Raw genomic sequence first — 19,259 nt, 5'->3', positions numbered from 1 at the left:
ATAGCTCTGGTTTAATAAACACAGCTCTAAATAACTTAAAGGAATAAAACACTTTATTTTAAAAATTCAAATACGCTTCAGATGAAAGCTGCCCCTTTACTGACCACCCACAAGTTCCAAGCATTGTACAAAACATTAAACACTTGTTCATACTCTTTTAGAGCAAAATTGCCTGTTCTGCCACACTCGTTTTTGCATGACGTTGACATTTTAGCTCCACTGTCATAAAATGACCAGTTCTTCAAGATTTGATCAAGAAACGAGTTTCTGATCCATAGATGTACATCATGAGGTTAATGCTGAAGTCAACTGGTGAAGTTTCTCTGTCAACTGTTACACTTAATGTCCTCTTCCTGATTAAGAGAAAATGAAAGTATTAAGGGTACAGAAAAATGAATATTTAATAATACTACTACCCAAAACTCAAGTTTAAAATCAGCATTAGTTCTTGTAAGGTTTAGCAAAAGTATTTTACCAAATTAAACTGTCATTTGTATTACACTTTTTTGTTTTTCAAATTAATAATACAGCAAAGTAAAGTAGAAGTAGGTGAAAAAATTCAAAGGGAAAAGTGATATAAAATGAAACTATCTATTAGGCTAAAGCAAAGAACACCATGGTGTTCTATGTACTTGCTGGCAAACAGAAATAAAAGTTGGTAGACATTACCATTTCTAGAAATTCAGTCATTTAAAGTTTTTTTTCCACTCACCTCTAAAACCACCACCCCCTCTTCCTCCTCTGAAACCTCCACCTCCACTTCCTCTTCCACCTCTAAAACCACCTAAAAATAAAGGAAACATTCATTAACTGTAACCTAGCATATTTTTATAAGCCTGTAAATATCAATATAATTCTTGCAGTTGTAATGAATATATATTCACATATTTTACCTTACAGAATTTTTTAAGATAAAAATGGAGAAACTGTCCAGCAGCAGGCTAAAATCCTAGGTTACAACTTTTTAAACAAGTTTTCTGTTTTAATAAATTAGAAAAGCTTGTTACTTTAAAGGTCAATTTAGCCCTACCATTAAACGCATGAGTACCTCAACTTTTGCTTATTATATATACTTTTTAAATTGTTTTTACCCTAAGAACAGAGGGTAGCAGGTATGGGTGGTTTGGCTCTGGGGATACTACCATAAATACAATGTTTAAGGTCAATGGAGCTGCAAACAGATCAACACTGATGGTCACATGCTGATGAGCCTTGAAATTTAAAATTTTTAAATCATTTTTTTCTATTATCCAACACGTTTGGCTTCCTATTGCAGTCTCTATTTTTACTCATTTTGGATTTTGGGGGCTAACTTTGTAAAGAATGATGAAATATAAAAACAGAAATTATAAAATGAGGAAACAAACACATACTTCCAAAATACTGATATAAAAAAATTAAGATTTTAAGAAAATATAGTTGTGAATGCTTTAAAATGTCATATATGAGACTGAATATAACATGGAAATGAGGGGCTCTCCATTCATCAAATTCTTAAAGGGGTACTCCCAAAAATACTTAAAGATATATGTTACTATCTCTTAAGAGATTATCTCCAAGCTATCGGGACCCCAAAAAGGTACATTTAAGGAGTGAAGTGATAATTACATTGAGAGGCAAAAGTGAAAACAGAATTCTCTCTTTTCTGATCCTGTACCAGAAGCTGTCCAGCCCCGCTGTGCAGCTCCTCTTCCTTATCTCTTTGGCTCTGCCCATCACCCAGTCACCCACCCACCACACCATTTGCAGATCTAAGCATAGCCAATGCTGTATCCCACCTCATCCCCAGCCCTGCTCATCATCCAGCTGCCCACAATGATGAATGTACCCAAGCTGTGGGGAAATACATATGTCAAAATACTGAAATCAAAGCAATGAACTTATTGTAATAGTCTTTGGCATGACATCAGAAGATACGGGTTTTATTTCTGAGCTGCCAATTGTTTGATTAGAGCAAATTAACTTTTGTAAGCCTGCATTTCCTCATCCATTAAAAACAGGATATCACCCACCTTCACAAGGTTTTGCTAAGTATTAAAAGAATATACTTGGATATTAAAAGAATATATGACAAGCTCTTGGTATATAATCGCCACTCAATGGTATTAACTAAAAATTTAAAATTCAATTAAGATAATACTATACTTTACAGAAACTAAGCATTATTACTATGGTAATGTGCCAAGATTGGAAGCAGCTTTATTTAAAAAGATAAATAACCATAAGGGAGGTCCGCTTCTATACAAAACTAAATTGTGCTATATAAGTTGGCTGCGGCTTTGAAATCTCGTTAGAAATCTCCCCCGCAGGTAACTTACCACCCCTTCCACCTCTGCCACCTCCGCCTCTTCCTCCTCCTCGACCTCCCCTGCCACCGCCTCGTGGAGGCCCCTTCTCACCCGGAGGTCGAGGTAGAAACCTCTGCAACGGCAGCAGCTTATATGGGTCTATATAAAACTGGAAGTATAACAGAAATAATTAGTGTGATGTGCTTCACACTCATTATGTCCAAAACTGAATTCACTATCTTCCCCTAATTCCCTTCTTCTCCAGTATTGCTCATTTCAGAGAATGGTGACACCATCCACAAAGCTGTTGCAATCAGACATCTGAAAGATGGTGATATTTTTTATTTCAACTTCAACAGCTAACCAATCACCAAGACCTATCGATTCTACTTCCTACCTCGCTCATGAAACCGTCCACTCTTCTCCATTTCCACTCTTTCAGGACTAAAGCAACAGCATCCAACCTGGCCCCTTCACACACAGTACTGACCTCTTTCCAGGGTGCTCTTTTATTTTTCTAGCACTCTCTTTTAAGTACAGATTTAACCGCATATATCCTGATGGTTAAAAACAAAATGAAGACTAAAGTCTACATTCTTTCCCATGACCTGAAGGCCTTAAGTAATCTAGCCCCTGCCTACCTTGCTAGTCATTACCTCACAACTTTCCCCACCCCTCCTAAATGTTCTGTGTCCAAGCTCTACCTCTGCCTTTTTCAGATCCTTAAGGTGGCTTTACTTGCACATGCTGTTCTCCTTACTTGAAATGCACTTCCTCCTCCTCTGTGACTAGAGCAGTGGTTCCCACGTGCTGGCCTAACCTTCATCAAAATCATCCAGAAGTTTCCTTTTAAAACTGAATCCTCGTCCCTACCTAACACCTACTCGGTCAAACTTCTAGGAGTGGGACCTAGAAATACATCTTCTTAAAAGCTCCCCCAGGTAATTCTGACGTGCAGCCAGGTTTGGGCGTCACCTGTGGTCAACTTTCAGGTCTCCGCTTCAAACTCACATTCTCAGAAAGCTAATGCACTAAATTTGGTCTCACTACTAACATTCTCATACCAACATGTATTACTCCTTTACAGCATATATCATAATGTTATTGAAATATCTATGAAATCATTTAATATCTGATTTCTCCCAAATAATATAAGCTTTATAATTTAACATTATACTTAGAATGAAAGTTTTTCAATAAAATTTGTACATAAAATAAAAAATGTACTCCAGCAGCTACAGAATTGCTAATATGACCACAGATTACTTTCTGAAAACCTGAATTAAACACATTACTTTTAAAGATTAGTAAATTCAGTGTCTAAAGTACAGAACATCTCAGTTTAAGAGCTTCACTAGTGATACACTGGGGAAGTCTCAAGTGCCTTAAGTAAAACTGTCCTAAGGTAGGTCATTCGTTTATAAAACCAAGGATCTAGGTATCATAAACTTGACTCACCTTCTGCAGTTTTTTAAAGGAAGATGCCTTCATGTTCTCTGACAATTTAACTGAAAAATACTATTAATTTTATTAAGGAATAAGCAATTAATATCAAAGATAATCTTCTGAATTCACATGTAAGTTTTAAAATAACAAGGTTAGAATATACAGAAATATTTAGGAAAAGTAAGAAATGACTTTCCAAACAGAAGTGAAATTTTAATTTTGGTTTTAAAACTTCCAATTCCACCATCCTATTGGAGTGGCATCATCATATCCAAAGCAAAGTACCTCAACCCTGTGGCACTGATCCAAGTGGCAATCATTTCTAAAACCTTCCAAAAAGGAAGTCACACTTATAAGGCCTATCTTTTCAATATATGTGAAAATACATCCCCCCTCTTGATTCTCCTTTATGGTCCAATCTTAGCAATACTCCATCCACTTTAATGAAGCAGCAAGTTTAGTTTAATCAATACTTAACCCCAGAAAAAATGAACAGTAACCTTTTAATGAGATAGCTACATCTTCCAATTAAAAAGGATACAAAATCTCTAAGTTGTCCAAATATTTCATCCACTTTTCCAATTTGTTCTTTGTTTTCTAAATAAACTGGAGCATTGAAATAAGGCACTTTATTTTCATCTGTGGTACATTTACAAACTATGTCATCCTCACAGGGGTGCAGGAACTCTCCTAATACTGAAATAGGACATGAAAATGTTAAAATATAAAACAATTTCAAATGATATTGACCAACCTCTTCTGGAAGCTTTCCTCTTGGCTGCCTGGGATTTCACCATATCTGTTCTGAGGCAGGAAAGCCTTCCTGGGTTAGTATACCAACTCCACAAAATACTAGCTATGTGACCTGGGGTACGGGTCTCACCTTCTCTGTGCTTCAGTGTCTTCATCTTTAATGTAGGGCTAACAACAGTACTGACACCTAACATATACTATTATGAAGATTAAGTGCAATAATAAATGTCAAGTGCTTAGAAAATGCCTGGCATACTGAGACCACTCAATCTACAATAACAGTTATTTTACTATAATAACTATTATTATTTGATTAAACAACACTATGCTTCATTCTATTGTCTCTTCCTTCTCCCCATCCCTAACTCTAAGTCAGTCTTTGTTGTTCTCTGGCCCTTTCTTTTTTTCTCCCCTTTCCTAAGTTCCTACTACCACCTCTTCACCAATGACTCTTCGATCTTTTCCAAGGAAGTCTGGAATCTCAAAATAACTACCTATATATCTGACTTACAGTCACCCCAAACTAAAATACTCACCATATTCCTGCAAAACCGACTCTCAATTCCTATCACCCAAGCTCAAAACCTGGAGCCTTTTATTCCTAGTATTAGCCAAGTTCTACTGAGTCTGTTTGCATTGAAATATCTCTCCCATCGAACCCTTCTTTTTTTCCTCACTTTCACCTTGCTCTGATGTGTCATGCATGGACCGTTATGGAGCTAGGACCTTTGACTCTAGCCATTGACCTCTTCAAACCATTTTGCATACTGATCCATCCTACTCTTTATATTAGACTCTGTTCATCCTTTCTCTTCTTTGATGTAGGCTTCTACTGTCAAATCTCTCACTTTCCATGACTTCCATTCTACCTCTTTGATAATTACTCCAAAACTCCTCTAATTAGGTCTTTTTCTTGACTCCCCCACCGTAGTTTCCCTTCTGAGCAAGTTTTTTTTACTCACTTCACTTAGTTATGAGTAGCAATTAAAAGCATGGGCTTTGGAGTCAGGAAACTTGGCTTTGTCTCTCAAATACATCACTTACTGATCACTAATCACTATGACCCTAGCAAAGAAACTTAACGCAGAATCACAGTTTTCTTATCTGTAAAATGGGGACAGTAGGGGTAAACGCACAATATTACGGAGTTGTATCTCCCTTTCAGCCCAAACCCAAGTTCCATCTCCACGATGCATTCTAAGTGTCCTTCAGCTTTCTTATCTCCCCCTTACTTCGACAGCACGATTATATGTCACTTCACAGCCTCTCCGTAGGCTTGACTCCCCAGTCAAGCAGCAACCTCCGTAGGAGAGCTGGTGGATCTATCTTTTCAGCACCCGACTCCCAGTCAAACTTACTAATAACACAAACCCACAACCTCCGTCCCCCGACCCCACTCCACCCTCGCCCCCTGGTGGGCCAAGCTTTGAAGCCTACTTACAAACTACTTGCTCTGGAGGTCCTTGGTCCTGGCCTTTGTTAAAACCTCCGCGGCCGCCCCCTCGTCCAAATCCTCCTCTGCCGCCACCTCTGAAATTGCCGCCGCCTCCACCTCGGAAGTGGTGGTTGCTGCTGCCGCCGCCGCGACCGAAGCCGCCACCTCGATTAAAGCCTCCGCGACCTCTGCCTCGAAAAGACATGCTCGCTCCCACCTGGTTAGAAAAACAGGGCGTGCCTTTCAGTCACTGTCGCCTCTGGGGGCACCACCAAACCCCTCTGAGCCTCAGTCAGAAACCATAAAAGTGGACAACAATAATAATAGCAACCCTGCCACCTCACCCATGGCAAGGCGGCCAGCGACGAGCCCGAAGGGGGAGCGTCACCTCCCCATAGCCCTGTGAGCGCCGACCAACCACTCACCATCCCTGTCACCCCCGGTGAGTACTTCCTCCCCCAGCTGGCAGCAAGGTCCTCAGCCGCATTCCCCCCCTCCCTCCGCTGGGTTCCACCTCCAGCATCCTCAGACCGCCCGGCCCCCTCCCGCCACTCACCGGCGCCACGTGCACCTCAGGCCCGGAGGCTCACACCCTCCCGCCCGGTACTTCCGCCGCACACGAGCCTCTTCGGCCACCGTACCGGCACAAAACGGAGGTGGGGAGGGAACCAACTAGAAACTCGAATAACTGGTTCAGAAAGCCAGCCAGTCACCCGCGGAATCAGGGACGCTGTCACCTGCACGAAAAAGCCTTCAGCGATGGAAGGGTATCAATAATATCTAACGTCAACCGCTACTTTACAACAGTTAGGTGTATTTGCCTACGGAGAGCGGAGGAAGTGACGTACAATAGCGGCGTCCTTTGCAGCGTGACGTTGCAGGAAGTGCCGCCCCGCGGCGTTGCCCTTGGCGATGGCTGGCGTCAGGGACCGCCCCTCTCCCAGCGGCTCGGCTGTTCCTGGAGGCAGCTGAGTGGCCATGCACCCTGTCCTCTCAGGCTGCGCTGCAGTCCCCTCGCTCGTCAGTGGGTTGCGGCTCCAGCAGCTGTGCTGCCCGCGGCTCTGAGGACGTTTGAGCCGCGCTTTGCCGGGTGGTGGATCTGGCCGCGTCGGAACTTAGTGGAAGGGCTTGTCTGCGTTCTTTCGAGTCGCTTGTTTCTTCCGGATCTTTCGAAGTACGCACGATTGTGGGCAGTACTGCGCCCGTCGTTTTGTAGTATGGTTTCACGAAAGGAAGAAGGAAAAGTGTGTGTGTGTGGGGGGGGGGGGGGGGTGTCCTTTTAAAGAAACTGTTACCTGACAGAAAGCCAGACCATATTTTTGTCTTTTGTACCAGATAGTTTATTCCTTTGTCAAGTACGTTTTCAGACCCGCAGGACACTGTCTATACTACAAGCCCCTCTCCCCTTCTGTCTTTAAGTCCTTGATATTTGACTTAAACTTCCGCTAAGACTTCTCTCCCAAAGAATAGCGCTAGCGCTTCTATTTGTTAAATTTGGTTGGTCTCTTTTCACTCGAATCTTCTGAGACCTTACCTTGATATTTAACGCAGTCAACCGCCTCTTTGAAAGAGGGTGGGGATTGGTACCTTTTTTAGAGCGTTATTTTCATATTGGAAGAACTTCGTAAACTTAACTATGGAAATATTAGGAATCACAGTATGTCTTCTACACTAAAGTGTAAGCTTCTTGAAAAAGCATCAGTCATAGAGATAAAAAAATTTTGGTAAATGAGTTTTTATTCAGATTTGATACTTTAAATTCTATACACCATACAGAGGTAGAATTATTCATAACTGCCCTGCTCTATTTTACTCTGTTTACATTCAATGTTTTATCTCCCTTTGGTGTCCCAGTATTATCCTCAACTCAGTGTGATGAAACCATTGAACTTTTATGGGACCTTCAAGATTACGTGGTGCCCCTTTATCTTACATGTAAGGAACTGACAGAGAAGCGAAGTAACTTCCCCAGCTAGTTAGCGGGACAAAGTGGAACCATGGATTCTCACAGCCCTCAGTCCTTTGCTGTACCACCACCCCTAGTCTCACTCCTTGCTCTCTCCAAATTATTCATCATTCTAATTCCCTGTTTGTCCTCATAGTAGCATCATACTCTTGATTTCTGCATCTTTGGACTCAAGCCTTCGAGCACTCTCCATCATCTTTGTCACCATCCCCACCCAACCTTGGTTGCAGTCTCTTTTATCTAAAGCGCTCAATGTCTGTTCATTCCATCTAAAGCTTGTACTGTTGTTACAGGCCTTCTGTTGCCACTACCACACTTTCCTCTGTTATTCCTAACCGAAATCACCCAGTATAATCTACGGCAACTCAAAAGTTGAGAAATAATTACAGGGAACTATAACATCCTCACGTTCTGAGCATCTTTGTTGTCTCAAATTAAATGCTTCCAGGCTGTTCTTCCTCCCATCTGTACTGCATGTGATGACATACTGAACTTATTAAAATTTCCTTGTACCACAGCCATCCTCAGGATCCCAAACAGTTCTCCATTTCCTTTAACAACAAGTCTAAAGTAAAATCTCTCCATTGACTAGGCCCTCTATATAATTAATTTTATTTCCCTCCAGTGCTGTACACCATTCCTCTGCCCCATCAGGCCAGCATCATTGCCTTGCTTCTCTTTTCCTGCCATTGGCAATCACGTCCTTCTTGGAAAAGCTCCGTTTGCCATCCATTAGACCAGCCTTTTTCTATCTTTTTAGCCTGGAAGAACCATTGGAGTAATTTTTATGTCTCAGAAAACCCTACATAATATAAATATATATGTAATATAAACATATACGTATACATATATATATATATATATATATCTCCATCCTAGTACGTTAACATGATCAGCAGCTTATAGACACGTAGATATGGTAGTCCAATAATAATTGTCAATGCTCTTTTTTTCAATTGTAGTAAAATACACATAAACTGTACCACATTAATCATTTTCAAGTGTATAGTTCAGTGGTTCACATTGTGTAACTTGGTGCTCTTTTGAGTAGAGAATGGTGTTTTTCTATGAATCTGTTTATTTTTGTCCAACTTACTAGCCTACTCTGTGTAGTTTCCCCCCTCTCACAAAGGATCTCAATTCTTTTTTTAAATTTTTTTATTGAAGTAGAGTTGCTGTACAATATTATATAAGTTACAGGTGTACAATATAGTTATTCATAATTTTTAAAGGTTACACTCCATTTATAGTTATTTTAAAATAGGATATCAATTCTGATGCAAATTAAGTGGGAGAGGAAACTTCAATTTTTCATTTAATTTATTAGATTGCAAAAATTGATTTTAATGGATATTAATCTTTTTATAGGCCTATATGTGCATAAAAGTGCTATTTTTGAAACTAAAGAAAATAATGTGAAATGTTTGCTTGTCTTTTGCTACGTATATGGTCAATGCTGAGTCGATCTTGAGACTCACATACACAGATCTCATTTTCAGCTGAAATAAGATTATTTCAGTCACTGTTTTTAAGCTCAAAGAAAAAGCTTGCTCACACAAGTAAGAAGTGGGAAAGTACAGTAAAATGTTTATTTCGTACGAATGGCAGGATACTCTTTCACAAAAATCCAGAACTTGTAGAAAGGCAAATCAGTTAAGTTTCATCTTACGTTTATAATCATAATCTTACAAACTCTCCCCCTTCTCTCAAAGTCAGGTGCACAGGTTGAGGAGCAGATTCAGAGAAAGGAACCCTCATTCAGTCATTTACTTGTGTTAAGGGGAGGGAAAATACGGTTCAGTTTTGTTCTGCAATTCCCTCAGGTGGTTTGGTCTTAACTTGAGACTTCCTCACTCTAAAGTGCAAGCAACAGTAGAAACATTTCAAGATTTTTTTTTGCCGTATGATTTTTCCAGAGTTTCAGTTTCCATTTAAAACCAAGAATCTTGTCACTTGAAATCAAGATATTTTCTCCAGACCCTACCTAGTATTCCCACAGTTCACTTTTCAGCTGAAGCATCCTGTTAAGAACCAAAATCAATATTAGTTTCTCTTACTGTATAACAAATTACCCCAAAACTTAATGGCTCAATGTAATAAACATTATCTTGAATAATCTCCATAAGTCAGAAATTCAGGAGCAGCTTAGCTAGGTGGTCTGGCTCTGGGTCTCATGACGTAGCAGTCATGACGTTGACTGGGGCTGCAGTCATCTGAAGGCACGACTGGGAGTGGAGGATCAATCTCTGAGGTGCCCTCAGTTCCTTACCACGTGGGCTTCTTTACAGAGCGCCTAAGCATTCTTATGACATGACAGCTGTCTTCCCCCAGAACAAATGATCTCTTAAGTCATAAGATTTTATGCATGTGGCAGATTTATGTGGTCTTTGTCCAGGTTTTTACACAGTTTTTTTAAATGTTCTCAGGTAAACTGGTCTTTGATAAGGTTAATCATTTTTGTATCATTATCCAGAATTTTTTTCATTTCAGTTCCAGAAGTTTCTGACACCAGCAACTCTCCTGGAGGAAAGAAGGGTGTTGTGAATTCATTAGAATTTTCTCTTTTATGAAAGTGAACCATCTCAGGGAACAATGCTCAAATCATTGACAGGGCACCGTCAGTCAGTTGCCAACACATTTCTTCCAAGATGTACCTTTTGTTTCCAATATGAAGACAAAACAGTAAATGTATCTTGGCCTTTGCTTGTTTGGGGCAGCATTTTATAGCAGAAAAATTTTCTCAAATTTCACCACAATTTACATCTTACAAGTGCTATCATATGACATTTGTTGTTGAAATCTGTTGATCCATCAGTCTGGATAAAAGGTTGTTTTTTGGTTTATTATACAAAATCTCTTTAGCATCATGTGATGTCATCAATTACATCAATTTATCAAACTTTGAGAGTGAAACCTTTTTAGTTTCTCATATAATGTCTTGTCCTGACATTTTGCTCTCTCTAAATTTGTATACTAAAATTGTGAGGTTCTTCCCAACTGTGGGCTTTTTTTCCTTTTTTAGTCAAAAAGTTCTGCCACTTGATAACTGCCTTTCTAAAAGGTGACTTTTTTTAAACAAGTTTTTTACTCTGGGATTCCAAAGGCCATTTGAAATTATTTGCTCTCTTACTGTGATTTGAGTGTCTTTTCAATTTTTCTGGAGCCATTGCTGCATTTATAAGTTGTGATTCTTTATTACTTTCAGAATTACCTAGACCTAGAATTCTCTTTCATCTCCCACTTTGTCTTCAAAAATCACCACATTGAACTCTAAGTCATGTTTGTAAAACAGGTGTTAAAAAAGTGTAAAACAATCAAACTAAACAAGGAAATCAGAAAAGAAAAATGAAATCCTTATAACAACAATTCACTATTAACATACAAGCTCTATCCGTGCATTACATTTGATTGATACGTCTCTTAAGTCTCTTTTCTTCTTTATCAGTTTTCTCTCCTTATTTTCTTTCATGGCATCTACTTGTTGTAGAAACTGAGTTTTTTATCTTGTAGAATCTCCCGTCTTCTTGGTCGTATAAACCATGTTTCTCTGTCCTCTGTGTTTCCTGGAAACTGGTAGTTGCCTGGTAGTGAGATCTGGAGAATCGATTATGTTCAGGTTCAATTTTTTTTTCCCAAGAACACTTCTTACAGCATCACACGAGGAGGCACATGACATCTGGTTGTTTCTCTTTTGGTGTTGTTCACAGTGATCAGTGGGATCAGTATATCACCCTGATCCATCTGTGAGAAAGTTCCCTGCCAGCTTTTCACCTGCCGGCTTTAGCAGCTATCAGTGATCCTCATCTAGATTCATCTATTCATGAGGGATTGCAAAATGGTGATATGCTAATTTTATCATTCTTTAGCAATTATTAGCTGAAATAAAGAACTTTTCTTCATTTTTTAATATTTATTTTTACTTAAATCCTTTGTTATCATTGTCCTTTTTAATGCTTAAATTGTTTCATCTTTGGCTGTGAGAAACCCTTCAAGTTTGGTCCTACGTCTGTTAATACCACTTACTAGCCTCTGATAGCTTCCTTGCTCTCTGACACCAGATGTCTCTATCTAACATATCTTATACATTTCCTGCCCCAGCCCTTTCTTTAGGGAGCCCTTGTTCCTTTTAGTAGGAAAGGGTATGTAAAGAACACAATCTGGCACTAAGGGGTGGTCATTGCTTCTGGATTATCACGACTTCTATGCCTTATCATTGGACAGAGATAGGAGATATCTTTAGTACATATTTTTAGAAAGAAAGAAAAAAAAAAAACATGGTTTGTACTGATATGTCCAAAGTTAAGACTAAAGGGTTTTTGCTTCTTTTGAATTTAAACATGTGCCTCTCCTCCCCTGAAATTATGACATTAACATAATTACTTATTTACTTGAGCCTATATACATATGTATGTGTGTGTGCATAAAAAGTTGTCAAGTGTTAATGTTATTATTAACAGACTGCTGAATCCTATTTAAGATTTTGTTTGTATCAGTTTGCTGATATTTTGTTTAGGATTTTTGCACCTATAGTCATAAATGAGGTTGGTCTTCCTTTTTATTGTGCCGTACATACTGGTTGTGTAGCTTCTGACTACAGAGCACTATGTGGATGATTGTGTAGGAGAAGGTGGGGTGGCATGTGAGGCCTTGGGAGATTGCCTATAACTTGCTTTTTAAGTGCAGAGATACCCTGAACCCCATGAAGTTGTACCTGGAATGGTTCTCTGCTTCTCCTGCCCCAGTGTTCACTCCAGGGGAACTAGGTTAGAACATGCACTGCAGAGAGCCTTTTGTAGGCTTTATCCTGGAGCAAATGCTGAAGTAAGTTTCCTGAAGAATGGGGTACTGGCTCAACTGTTGTGCTCTTTATTTAATTGATTACCTAGTCTATCACTTCTCACAGATTCCACTGTCTTTACTGTGTGGTCTCCCTTATTCTGGATACAATTGTTGTCACTTACATCCGTTTAACATTTCAAAACCTCCTTTAAGTTTTGCAGTTGATCTCTTCCTCTCTGTTTTATGTCTTCCAGTAAATCTTCACTGTTTGTATCCTGTTGATGGACTCCCTCTTCATTTTTCAATGGTGCAATGGAATTATTTTTATATTTATTTTTACTGAGATGTTGGAAGGGAAGAGATGTAAACTATATAGAATGTCTGTCATTGTGAGCCATTTATTACATTTTCTATTTGTTAATTGCTGACAAATAGGAAAAGTCATTTTCTTATGTTGATTGTGTATCCAGTCGCTTTAATGAACTTTGACTTTAGGTCTAATAGTTTTCAATTAATTTTATCTAAGTAGACAGTCATTTCATCTACAAATAATGGCAATTTTGTCTCTTCTACTCCAATATTTACAAATTTTTTCATGTTTATTCCCTCCAATAACAGCAATATTGAAATATTGCATCCTTGCTTTTATTCCCAATTCTAATGGGTTTGGCTCTAGTGTTTCACCAGTGTATATGGTGTTTACTGTTGGTTTCTACCCTTTATCAGGTTAATGATATTTGTTCTTTTCCTAGATTGCTCACTTTTTTTAAAATTAAGAATTGGTGTTAAACTCATATCAAATACCTTTTCCATATCTTGTGATATAATTATACAGACTCTCTTATTTAATCTATTATTTTAATTAAAGATTTTAATATACTGAATTACTCTGATATCCTAATGTTGAACACCCCCACATTTCTGAAATGGTCCCCACTTGGTCATGGTATGTTATTCTTTTACTATATTGTGGTTTATGGTATATGGTTTGCTAACATTTTATTTAGGGTCTTTGCATGTATATTAATAATTAAGAGTAGCTTATAGATTTCTTTCAGAGGCTTGTCTTATCCAGTTTTGGATAAGTATATTAGAGTATTGCTAATAAGTTGGAGAGCTTTTAATCTTTTTTCATGTTCTGGAAAAGTTTAAATAACAGAAGAATGATCTTTCCTAAAAGAGTTGGTAAAACTTAGTATCTTTGGGGGTTTAAAATCTTTAACTTTTCCATGTCTTCTTAGCTATTAATTTATTTGAATTTTCTATCTCTTCCTGAGTCAATTCCAATAATTCTATTTTTCCTGGAAATTTTCTTCCAGATCTTCAGATTATTTGATAAATTGCACATGATTTTATCACTTAAGGTTCTAAGTGACAAGCCACCAAACCAACTCTGGCTAACTTTAGTAAAAGAAAATTCACTTGGAAGATAATAGGATGTTTACAGTACTGACAGGTGACTAAGCACCTAGGCTTAAGAACTAAAGATACTTAACAAGGCCAAAAGGAATCAAAAGGAGCTTATTTTATAGCCGAAGCAGTCTAACCAGTATGCTGCTGCTGCTTCTGCTGCCTCAATAAATAATTCACAACCGTTCCTTTGTTCTCTTATCACTTAACTCAAGACTCCAACACCAGAGAGAGAGAGAGAGAGAGAGAGAGAGAGAGAGACTCTTTGATCAGTCCCTGGGCTATAAAAAGGAATGGAAAGAGGCTGGATATGGATTTCTCAACTTCCATTTGGAAAGCAGGTGCCTGGAATTACTCTCCCACCAAAACAACTCATAATAGAAGAAAGATAATTCCACACAGAAAATTGGGAACCTATTATGAAGGATAATGGATGTAGGCAGCCCCCTAAAAATGTCCACTGAAATAGCTTTCCTCTAAAATTGTTTTACTCTCTCTTTTTAAAAATTATTTCTCAAAATGACTCGTGTTATTTATCAAGTCTACTACTTTTTTACTTTTTGGTTTATTTACTATTGCTTATGTCTTTATTAGTTCCTTTCTATCATTTTGATTCTTTTTGATATTTTTTAATGGTATCCTGAGTTGCATGCTTAGTTCATTTTTTTCAGTGCTTTTTTTGTTATAAAATTTTTAACATAACTTGGATATATAAATGTCTTTTTGCTTTCTTCTTTCTAAGCTTAGAAATTTCACCCCCTACCTAAGGTTTAATATTTGTTTCAATAAAATTTCTTTTAGAGATAAGAACCTTGATTCTAGTTTTAGCAATATTATAAAGTATATCAATAAGAATTTGGTCAGGAAAACCAAAACCACTATAAGTATTTTAAGCAGAAAAGAATATTGGAAACAGTTTGCATTCATGTGGGATGAACAACAATATACATTTAGAATTTTTTCATAGGTCTTATGTCCCAACTTCTGCCATAATAAAGTCTGAAGAAATCTGGGTATCACCTGGACTTCTTATAAAACATTACATTGTTTTAGTACATTAATGGCATTACCTTAATCAGAGCAGATAAGCAAGAGGTGGCTAACATACTGAATGCCTTGATTAGACACACATGCTCCAGAGGTGATAAATCCTGGCACATCCGTCAAATTTTAGGAAAACAGCGCTCAGAAACCTTCCAGAACATCTTCTCTAAATTAAAAGATAAATTATTTTGTACTTCATTTCACAAAGAAGGAAGCACAGAATTTAGTGAACCTTTTTGGGGATATTCCCTTTGGGGAATATTTGACTTCTGGGCAAATATTTCACACTGAAGAATAGTTCATTGGCTACCAGAGCAGGAAAGAGTTCTGCAGTTATCCAGAAGACCCTGCAGTGTTGGAGGTATCAGTGGTGGGAGAAAACATTGCAGAGTGTTTGAGGAAGACTCAGTGGGAGAACTACAATACAGGACCCTGGGGTTCTGGAGCAAGGCCATGCCATCTGTAGCAGAGAATTATATTCTGTTTGAGAAACAACCTGGGCACTACTGAACCCTGGTAAATGTGGAACAACCGAACATGACACTGTGTCACCTTGTGGCAGAGATGCCCGTTAGGAGCTGGGTCCTAACAGACCCATGAAGTACAAAGCTGAGGAGGCCTAGCAAAAACGTAAGATGAAAATGTTACATCTGGAACCAAACAGCAAAAAAGGGCACAAGCAAAGTACATGAGCAGGTGGCCCCAATTCCCCCCTTTCCCCCAAATCCAAACCATTGCACCTGTGTTCCTCCCTCAGCTCACACCTGTGGCTCTGTGGGGACTCTGGTAATGACCAGCTAAAGGAGGAGGGAAAAGTTTGGGTTTGGTTCACAGATGGGCTCAGCATGTAGGTACAACCTGAAAATAGCAGCTGCATTACAGCCATACTTAGTAATGGTTCTGAAAGACAGTGGTGAAAGAAAGTCGTCCCCATGGGCAGAGCTTCAGGTGGCACACCTGGCTGTCCACTTTGTGTGGAAAAATAAGTGGCCTAAGGTTAGACTATATATGGAATCACAGTTTCTAGAAGGGGAGAAACATGTGGATGTACATATAGGAGTAGGGCTGAAGTGTAGAAATCTTTGTATCACATGTTAACGCCCACCAGAGAACATCCACCAGAGAAAAGTAATAAATAATCAACAAAATGACTCAGCCAATTGATAATCAGCCAATCTCAGTCATCAACCACCTCAGTACTAGCACAATGGGCACAAGAATAAAGTGGCCATGGTGGCAGAGATGGAAGATACCCATGAGGCCAATAGCATGGACCCTGAAGGTTTCTTTAGCTACTGCCATCAACAAATGTCCAATCTGACAGCAACAGAGACCAATGCTGAGCCCCCAAGATGGCACAACTCATCAAGGATACCAAGCCCCCAAGATGGCACAACTGAGCTCCCAAGATGGTACAGTTCATCAAGGATACCAGCTAGCTACTTGCTGGCAAATTGACACATTCGGTTCTTTCAATCTTAAAAGGGCCAGTGGTACATTCTCACAGGAATAGACATAAATTGCGGATAAGGATGTACCTTTTCTGTCTGCAGGGCCTCAGGATCATGAGCCAAAGGATTACAGAGTATTTAATCCTCCAACAGGGGATCCCGTATAACATCCTGCCAGACAAGGGAACCCACTTTACAGCAAAGGAGATGTGAGCGTGGGCCTATGACCATGCAATCCACTGGTCATATCACTTACTATACCACTGTGAAGCTGGCAGCGTTATGGAGCATTGGAGTAGCCTGCTGAATGCCAAGCTGAGGTGCTACTTAAAGGCAATACTCTGTGAGGACTGGGTGCTATCCTCCGGGAAGCAGTATATGCATTGAATCAAAGGACCTTCATATAGCATTGTATCCCCAACAGAGAGAAGACACAGGTCTGGGAGCCAAGGAGCAGAAGCAGGAATAACCACACTTACCATCGCTTCTGATGACCACCTGGAGGCCGTGTGCTCTTGTCTCCACACTTTGTACTCTGAGGTCTGTTCCTCACAGGAAGCGCACCTTTGTCCTTCGGCACAACAGGAATCCCACTGAATTATAAGGTGAGCCTTCTGCCTGGTGCACACTGAGCTGCTTGTGTCTGGGGACCAGCAGGAAAGAGGGGGCGTCACCATCTTGACAGGTGTAACTGACCCTGATCCTTCAGAGGAAGTTAGGCTGCTATTATACAATGAGGGTAGGGAGAAATGTGTATGGAACCATATGAGCTGCTCAGGTGTCTCTTGTGACAGTAAAGGGATAGAAACAGCAACAATGGTCTGAGAAGTGAATGGTAATCAGGGGCTGGATAACTCCTGGAAGAGGTTGTGGGTCATCCCACCAGGTAAGCCACTGAGGTCAGCAGAGGTGGAAACTCAGGGTGAAGGGAATCTAGAATGGATAGGAAGGAGGCAGGGGGTGAGTATCAACTGCAGCCCCAAGGTCAACTGCAAGGGCAGGGGCTACAGTTCCCTCCCCTCCCCCTCTCCGCAACCTCCCTCTCCTAAATAATCTCTCAGGAAGAAAGGTCCACTGCAGTTTTGAAGGAGCCACCCTTGAAGCATAGATGGAAAGTAGATCTAAAAGGTGCAAATGGTAGACTCTGAAAAACAGGGAGATGAGTTTCCCAGATCCGCCTTCAAGGAAGGTCTGGCTGCCTGGCCGTGAAGTGTGTGGTCAGCTGACACTTCCTTCTGATAGCAACTAACTGTCAGATCCTTCAAGGTCTGCCTCAGCGACAGAGACCTGCCTCACCTAAGGGCAAGCATTTCCTGGGCAGCCCTCACCAGGTGACTGAGCAAGGCAGGCAGGATCTAGCCATTTCTGCATGACCCAGGGCCACTGTGACTGGCCACTGTTGCTCCAGAGGCCCCCATGAGCTGGGCAAGGCTTTGTCAAACCTGCATTGCAGTCTGATTTTCTGCTCATTCCCGCTTCTCCTCCCTTCCTTTCCCAGGAGCTGATTCCTGATAAGTATCTCACACCCCAAACTCTGTCTCACATCTGCTTCAGGAGAATCCAAACTGTTGACAGCATTTCTGCTTAGAGAAAATAATTTGATCACAGAACAACTTGTGAATGAAAGGAAGCGTTTTGGTGAGGATTTTTAATGTATTCAGCATAACCTTCAATATGATGGACTTTTACTTCTTACCATTTACTAGTTTTTGTTCTTAAAGAAAAATATATAATTCTATTTTACCAAAACATAAGAAATTTCTTCTAGTGATTTCTGTCTTCTCTAGAAAACAGAACGAGGCATTGTTCAGTATCAAGGTGGGGCATCAGTTTCCTCTCCAGGAAACACAGTCCCTCAGCTATTTACTGAGGCCCTTTTTGGTTTCAGTTACGGTAAAACTCTGGAATTTTGCCAAAATCTACATGAGTTCAAAAGTACAAAGCTCTTTAGGAGGCTTGCTCTTTTTAAATATTTTTTCAGAGGTTAAAAATTAAATTTCAAAAGAATATCTGGGGTGCAGAAGAGTCCACAGCAGAGATACAGACCCTGTTTGTCTCCAACATGAAGTTTGCTCATGCTGTTCTGTTACTTTTGTGCTTCTGCTTAAGTTTTTGTGAGGTAAGTAATTCAATATTTATGCAAACTATTTTAAGTAGATATTTCAAATACTATAAAAATACAGAAAACATCTTAAGGATACTATTTTGACTTAAGGATTACATAGTTCCGTTGCCAACAATGACAGTATCTAGTCAGTAACAAAGATTTTATGTTAACATCTTGATGAAAGAGCTTTAAGAAATTGCTTTTTTCATGTGCTATTCTCTGTGCATAGAAATTGAACTGAAGGAGAATTTTACTAATATAGATCTATATTTACGGTAATTATTAAATCAGTAAACATTTATCAAGCTACCTCTATCTATGTGCAAGGTAGAGTGCTGGGCAAATGGCAAGACTGATCTCTTCCTTCAGTAACCGTTTGGTACAGTTGTAGAAAGACGATACAAGTATGCCAATGAGGAAATAAGCAAAATTTAAATAATATATGAAAACACAAGAGAAGGAACTTTTAAAAGACATATATATTTAATTGCCAAAAAATGGTACAAATACTATCTGCCAAGGGGCATTAATGAGAGGAAAAATCCCTTCCTGCTAGGAGGTCAGGGAGAGTTTATGGGTC

General features: G+C 39.5%; 2 protein-coding genes across 5 annotated transcripts in view; one reads left to right on the top strand and one right to left on the bottom strand.

Moving 5' to 3' along the window:
- Positions 1–35: 35 nt before the first annotated feature.
- GAR1 (GAR1 ribonucleoprotein) lies at positions 36–6,632 on the bottom strand. 4 transcript variants are annotated; one of them, XM_082463020.1, is made up of 7 exons: positions 6,479–6,632; positions 5,929–6,139; positions 4,276–4,430; positions 3,747–3,806; positions 2,319–2,457; positions 713–784; positions 36–353 (listed from the first exon to the last, which is right to left on the bottom strand). In XM_082463020.1, the coding sequence occupies exons 2-7, from the start codon at positions 6,125–6,127 to the stop codon at positions 340–342; spliced, it is 639 nt and encodes a 212-aa protein (XP_082319146.1). In that variant the 5' UTR covers positions 6,128–6,139; positions 6,479–6,632; the 3' UTR covers positions 36–339. The 4 variants fall into 4 exon arrangements, with proteins under 4 accessions (XP_082319146.1, XP_082319145.1, XP_082319144.1 ...); XM_082463019.1 differs by lacking the exon at positions 6,479–6,632 and adding an exon at positions 6,348–6,468; XM_082463018.1 differs by lacking the exon at positions 6,479–6,632 and adding an exon at positions 6,267–6,407.
- A 237-nt stretch (positions 6,633–6,869) lies between these two features.
- Positions 6,870–19,259, top strand: part of CFI (complement factor I) — a 50,215-nt gene continuing 37,825 nt past the window's right edge. Inside the window, exons 1-4 of the mRNA XM_082462850.1 lie at positions 6,870–7,096; positions 16,997–17,177; positions 18,071–18,210; positions 18,554–18,691. Of these exons, the coding sequence (XP_082318976.1) occupies positions 18,193–18,210; positions 18,554–18,691 (156 nt within the window). The 5' untranslated portion in view covers positions 6,870–7,096; positions 16,997–17,177; positions 18,071–18,192. The remainder of the gene's footprint in view (positions 7,097–16,996; positions 17,178–18,070; positions 18,211–18,553; positions 18,692–19,259) is intronic.

The sequence above is a fragment of the Balaenoptera physalus genome, assembly GCF_965194825.1.
Source record: "Balaenoptera physalus genome assembly, chromosome: 5".
NCBI lineage: Eukaryota > Metazoa > Chordata > Mammalia > Artiodactyla > Balaenopteridae > Balaenoptera > Balaenoptera physalus.
Note: the sequence above shows the minus strand (reverse complement) of the source record. Positions and strands in the feature narration are given on the sequence as shown.

Bases quoted from the DNA above. Each gene is read 5' to 3' on its own strand.
- GAR1 (XM_082463018.1), bottom strand. From the start codon at position 6,350: ATGGTGAGTGGTTGGTCGGCGCTCACAGGGCTATGGGGAGGTGACGCT. The intron at 3,807-4,275 runs GTATCCTTTTTA...TAAAATTAATAG, and splicing joins TTGGACAACTTAGAGATTTT to TATTTTTCAGTTAAATTGTC. The intron at 2,458-3,746 runs GTGAGTCAAGTT...TTATACTTCCAG, and splicing joins CCTTTAAAAAACTGCAGAAG to TTTTATATAGACCCATATAA.